At 36.6% G+C, this 6,470-nt stretch overlaps 1 protein-coding gene across 1 annotated transcript; it reads right to left on the bottom strand.

Moving 5' to 3' along the window:
* Window positions 1–211: 211 nt before the first annotated feature.
* Window positions 212–3,321, bottom strand: LOC122024125. Its single transcript, XM_042582675.1, has 5 exons — window positions 2,497–3,321; window positions 1,282–1,340; window positions 1,085–1,213; window positions 680–815; window positions 212–597 (listed from the first exon to the last, which is right to left on the bottom strand). The coding sequence occupies exons 1-5, from the start codon at window positions 3,196–3,198 to the stop codon at window positions 256–258; spliced, it is 1,368 nt and encodes a 455-aa protein (XP_042438609.1). The 5' UTR covers window positions 3,199–3,321; the 3' UTR covers window positions 212–255.
* Between the last annotated feature and the right edge of the window lie 3,149 nt (window positions 3,322–6,470).

Raw genomic sequence — 6,470 nt, 5'->3', positions numbered from 1 at the left:
TATTTCGCCCGCTGCAAAGCTTGCGCGCACGTCACTGTGGATCCGTTAAGCCTAACTAAACCAAGGCTCCTTAGTTGATTGTAGTTTATGAATGTACCATCATTCTAATGTATGACATTCTTCGTACCATTATCGATAGTCACTAGTGATACGCGTAAATTATCTGAAGCTACAACAAAACAATGACTGATGAACCGTAAATAGAAGCACAAACCGAAGAAAGCCGAAATAGATGTTGAAACTTTAATAGCGATTCTAAGTGCCATCATCTATGTTTAGTACCTCTTTCTTCAAAACCAGGTGCCCCGATTCGTTTCTCGTAAATAGCCTATCTACCAATTCATCCCAGTTTGTCCTTCCACTCGACTTAGAACTGATGGATGGTAGTGTTGGATCCTGCAGTACCTCGGGAGCAGCCGCGTCGATGCTGGATTTGCTATCCTCTCCGGTTGCACTAACCTCTTCAGTTGTTGCTAGAGCATGCGCTATGTTTAAGCTCACTGCCCTTTCCAGTGCATCCTTGTGTTCCATTTCAAGGCTCTGTTTCCTACTCATTTGCTGCTGAGGCGGCGGCGAGGTGGGCTCCTCCTTCAACAACTGTTAAAAAACCATCTTCGATTTGAAAGTTGGAGATACACCAGTTGGTTAACTACGAAGGATGAGTCGAGGAGTATCTTACATCCAAGGCCTTTTGAGCTTCGCGTTCAATCCATACAATTCCGTGGTCGGATGTGGCACTGCATGATAGCACAATGTGTTCGAATCTTCCTTCGACAGGAATAGCAGTTTTTACGACAGGAGGATACCTTCCACATCTGCAACCAGTAATATCATGGAAGTTAGTCCTGCCTAGGTGTAAGGTTCATGGTATCGAACAAATGTTGCAACAGTCTAGGAAAGTTTAAAATAAACTGTTCTAGATCTCAAACTACTGAATTTCTTATTGGTATGTTTAAAAGACGAAAGTGTTCCTCGTATCAATAAAATGGAATACGTTTGTGTCAGCATATAGAATTGTTTCACAATCTGATTCAAGTATGAAATCGAATGAAATCATTTCTGTGAAATACAAATGATCTAGTACCTGCAAAACTTTCTCTCCACGATATGATACATCCGACCAGGAGCATAAAGCCTCCTCGGATCGTTAAGTTTTCTCTTTTCTGGAATAAATGTATCTCTCATGCAAATTAAAAAGAGCAAGCAGGGCAAGCTGTCCAAGTTAAGAACACCAAGTTAAAAAGAAACAGAAACTTTAGACAATAAGCAAATGATACTCACCAGAATATAGAACTAAAGATATACTCCAATGGTGTTGCTGTCCTTGGTAAAAAATCATCCTGGAAGACATTATATCGCAACAAGAGTAGTTTTTTAGATGCTACAATTTGTCTACACATAGCAGGTGTTGAAAGAGAGGAAGGATTGTAAAATAGGTGCAATTTATCTATTTAAGATGATGAAAGAAAGAAATTAAAACTAGAAAACAAATTTAAAAATAAGATAGTATTAGTTTGACTACACGGATAATAGTTTCAACCGCAAGTTGTTTCCATAACCATAATGTACTATGATGACTGACATCATGTGAGCCAATGATACGAATCAATTGAAGAACATACTGAAATTCTCTGAACTTTCTGAATGCACACACAGCAAAAAGATATCTTCACTCCCAAAATCGTGAAATCATGTTTCAAGAAATTTCAATAGCTATTACCACCAAATCACCAATTGCAAGAAATAGAATCACTTCAATATTATAACGATTAAAGCACTACATGAAATCAAAATTGAACAACTGATTCAATTGTTGATTTGTTTCCATAACCCATAATGTACTATGATGACTGACATCATGTGAGCCAATGATACAAATCAATTGAAGAACATACTGCAATTCTCTGAACTTTCTTAATGCACACACACAACAAAGACATCTTCAACTCCCAAAATCGTGAAATCATGTTTCAAGAAACTTCAATAGCTATTACCACCAAATCACCAATTGCAAGAGATAGAATCACTTCGATATTAGAACGATTAGAGCAATTGGGAGCACTAAGCGAAATCAAAATTGAACGACTGGTTCAATTGTTAATTGGGAAAGGAGAAAACAGTTGAAGGAGTAAGATGAGCACAAGTTCAACTACATGGATAATAGTTTCAACCACAAGTTGTTTCGATAACCCATAATGTACTATGATGACTGACACAATGTGAGCCAATGATACAAATCAATCGAAGAACATACTGCAATTCTCTGAACTTTCTTAATGCACACACAGAAAAAATATATATATATTCAACTCCCAAAATCGTGAAATCATGTTTCATGAAACTTCAATAGCTATTACTACCAAATCACCAATTGCAAGAATAGAGTCACTTCACTATTAGAACGAGAAATCAAAATAGAACGACTGATTTAATTGATAATTGGGAAAGGAGAAAACAGTTGAAGAAGTAAGACAAGCACCAGAGACAAACACTAGCCTGGAGGATGACGGAGTTGATGACATCGGCATACTTGACAGCGAGGTTGAGCGACATACAGCGAGCAGGGGCGAGGGCGTAGCATCGAATTTGGCTCCTGGAGATACCCCCAAAGCGGTCGAGGTGGTTGACCACGATGATGGTCATGAGGGCGACGATGCCGGAGCCGAGTGAGTGGCCGGCGAAGACGAGATTGTACTGGGGGCCGAGCTCGCGCAGGAGGCGGCGGAGGGTGTCGGACTCGCGGTTTAGGAGCCAGGTGGCAGCCTGGAGGAGCCCGTGGTGGACGTAGCCCCCGTCGAACATCTGCTGCCCAAGGCGGTTGTCGAGGAGCACCTTGTAGTCGCCCTCGCGGACGAGGTTGAGGCCGCGGACGGCGAGGATGACCTCCTTGTGCTCGCGGTCGACGTAGATGAGATAGGGCGGGCACCGTCCGTCGGGGATCTTGTCGTACGGCACACGCTTGACGACGTCAGCGGGATCCATCCGGTAGCCGCCGGCGGGGGCATAGAGGGGGTGGGAAAGATCCTCCTCGTATACGGCAAGGATGGCGCGGCAAATGCGAGGAATGGGCTCGATCTCCTCGGAGGAGGCCGGTGGCCAGGTCTCGCTGTCGTAGGCGCCCACGTAGGTGAGGCGCTTCCAAGCCCAGCGTGAGCAGCCCAAACAGACGACGCACTCCAGCCCGCAAGCCACCGACATGGCCGCCTAGCCTCCTACTCGCGTTTCTCTAGGTGGTGATGCTGGCGGCGACTGCGGCGGAAGCTCACGGCGGCGGATCGGCGTGATCGGCGAAGAAGACACCAGAGCACTCTTGACGTCACATGATTTATGGGGCTGCAATCGAAATCACACACAGTGGTAGGGACGGGGACAACTTCATTCCACCTACTAAATGTTATTATATTTTCTCAAACACCCTTGAGATCATCAGATAAACTTTAGAGGGGTCCATTTCAGAATTAGCTAAACTTATGAGGGTGACATACAAATTTCCAAAGGTAAGGGAAACTGGGGCGAATCACCTACCTTCTTTCGCCGCTGCTTTCCGGGTTCCTCTGCTGGCTGGGTGGGTCCCGGTTTCTGGATGATGAGCTGGATGGCAGGCAGGCAAGTACACTATTGAGTATTTTAATCGGACACTATTTGCCGGCCCTTAAGAATTCTATTTAAATTTCCACCGCTACTAAAAAATATGCAAGGAATTTTTTAAAATAATAAGTTAACAGGGGTCTAATTGAGTAATTTCCAATCGACAGGCGGTACAAAATTGTGGGTCAAAGTGAATATTTGCTCATTTAATCCCCCAATCATTGAAAATTTAATTTCTCAAAGCACGGTCAAAATTGGTCAAAGACGTAGAGTGCCATTAAATGATCAAATGGTCAAAAAAAAAATTTATGGATGAATATATATATGCTTCTAATAAATTAAGGGTTTCGAATTTATAAAAAAATTTACTTCAAATAAAATACGTAATTAAAGGATACTAGATTCTTGGCTATCCACTGTAAGTGTATTCCGATTTATTTTGATGGCCGATAAAAAATTTCTGTGGAATCGGATCAGTCACCCCAAACTCGATATTATCTAACCCGATTAATTATTTTTTTAATAAATTAAGGGCTTATTTGGATAAAAAACACTTTACATCCTTCTCTTTCAGACCGCCTGTCAAACCTTAGGTTTCAAGTTAATATTAGATGCACAACCATCTATTATTGTAGTAACATGAAAGCATGCATTTGCTTGTTCCTTTTCTTCTTGAGATTACATACGAAAAGTATCAAGAACATGATACATGCTATGTTTCATTCTAAGTGTCATTTTTTTTTTTGTCTATATAAAGTTTAACCTAAATTGTAGAGAAGTAAATGAAATGAATCCCGTGAATAAATTTAATATTCAACTATTAAAAATTTATGATACAAGATCAATTTAACATGATTGTTTAAATTTCAAACGATCATAACTTTTATTTTTAGACTCGGAATTAAACTTTATTACTATGTGTGTATAATTTAAAAATCTACACTAATTACTGGGGTAATCATAACATTAATTTTCAAACCCAAATTCCACTATTTAGGTTTTCATCCGAGCATCCGAAGATTTTATTACTATTTTTAGTAATTTTTATTTTTATGATATTTAGGATATTTTTAATATTCCTAGTAATTATGAATCATAGTTAGTCTAAAAAATCCTATTTTATTAATTTTTATTTTTATCAAGATTTTTTTTATAGAAAGATCTCTTTTCTTTTTCTACCCTATTAGAATTGAGATCCATATATTAAGATTTTTTTTTTCTTTGTCTTAAAGTTTAGAGTCTATATATATAAACATTGTTCGGTTGTATGAGGATCCATTCCTCAATTATTAATAAAGTTTTAGTTTTTTTTAGCAAACAATGATTTTTCTCCTTATTTTATTCGCTATCCTATCCAACAACAATTTGATTATGTTCATTCAATATACACAAGATTAATTAAACGAATAAATTTAAATAACTTGTTAAACTAAACGAATAAAGTTGAACACATATACATTTATCTTAATATTCATGAACAAATTAAAATTATGTTCATAAACAAAAAAAATAAGTTTAACTTTTAAAATAAAATTAATATTCATAAACAAAATTATGCATTTATCCACATACTAAATAAAAAAAAACTTTTAAAATGAACAAATAAGTTTATACTATCAAGATAATAATTAATCAAACAAGTTTAAAATATAAAAAAAATTAAAATATCAAGAGCTCGATAGCATTTAAATAAATCAAGCTCAAATCAAATTTGAACCAAGCTCAAGCTCATAAAAGAGGAACCAATTCAAACTTGAACAATGATTTCAATGGTTTAGTTCATTTTACGCTCGACTTGGCTTGATTCAATTATCTTATCAAATAAACTTGAACACAATGAAACTTGGCACGACTTGACTTCTATGTTTTTCTACAAACTAAGGCCTCCTTCTATGTTTTTTTTTCAAAATGAGTATCGCAGATCAACTTTGAAAACTTTTTTTTTATTTTGAGAGAATTTTTGTTCATGATTGATTGATTGCTAAAAGGTTCAATTAATGGAAAATCGTGGTTAGTGATCTAATGGTCCCTTCGGATGGGTTTAGTGGCTAGCGCATGAAATGTTGTCATCATAAGGTCTGGGGTTCGAATCTCGGCAAAATCGAGATAAATCCTCCCTTATATGTTAGTCATTATTTCAAAGACTAGTAGCTGTCCGTGATTTACCTCCTCCATATTGATCCTGGGACAGATTAATGTGAGTACTGGAGATGAGCGTATTTATATTTGTGCCACCGTGTTTAGTGACTGAATGAAATTGGTGTAATAGCTAGTCGGATGTGAATAGTAGTTGATCCTAAAAGTGGCAATTAATTCGATCGAGTCGCTTGCAAAATCGGGCACAACCTAAAGTTAAAAAGAGGTTGCCAAGTGTATTTATTATATTTATTTGCATCATTAATTACTTGCAAAATGGATTATTTGTTTATTTCTGCATTGTTTAATTTTTTTTATTAAAATTATTCCGGGTATTAATTTATTTAGGAGATAAGCTAATAAATGCAAATTGGAACGATGCGTTAATTTTTTAAAAGGAAAAAAAAAAAGAAAAAGGTCTTTTTCAAAGAATAAAAAGAATCAAATTATAATAGTTATTGAAGTTTATTGTCATAACTAAAATGTAAGAAAAGAGGAATTGTCACAGTTAATAATAATAATTTGTTTGTGATTAAAAAATATATATTTATTCTTAGATAAAAAGAACCAAAATTAATACCCGACAGGAAGAGTCAAATGAAAAATAAATAAGCCTTCAGAAAAAAAAAACTAAACGTTATATGTGAGTTTTAAGAATGTCACAACTTTAAATGTGACATTTGGTAAATTGCCAATTTTAATTTTTTTAAAAAAAAATTGAAAGCAAAATACTAAAACAGTAGTTT

Source organism: Zingiber officinale, chromosome 9B (genome assembly GCF_018446385.1).
Source record: "Zingiber officinale cultivar Zhangliang chromosome 9B, Zo_v1.1, whole genome shotgun sequence".
Classification (NCBI taxonomy): domain Eukaryota; kingdom Viridiplantae; phylum Streptophyta; class Magnoliopsida; order Zingiberales; family Zingiberaceae; genus Zingiber; species Zingiber officinale.
The sequence above is the reverse complement of the archived record's forward strand: the minus strand, read 5'-3'. Positions and strand labels throughout refer to the sequence as shown.

Bases quoted from the DNA above. Each gene is read 5' to 3' on its own strand.
- LOC122024125 (XM_042582675.1), bottom strand. From the start codon at position 3,198: ATGTCGGTGGCTTGCGGGCTGGAGTGCGTCGTCTGTTTGGGCTGCTCA. The intron at 816-1,084 runs GTACTAGATCAT...TACTGGTTGCAG, and splicing joins GTGGAGAGAAAGTTTTGCAG to ATGTGGAAGGTATCCTCCTG. The intron at 598-679 runs GTAAGATACTCC...GTTTTTTAACAG, and splicing joins AAGCTCAAAAGGCCTTGGAT to TTGTTGAAGGAGGAGCCCAC.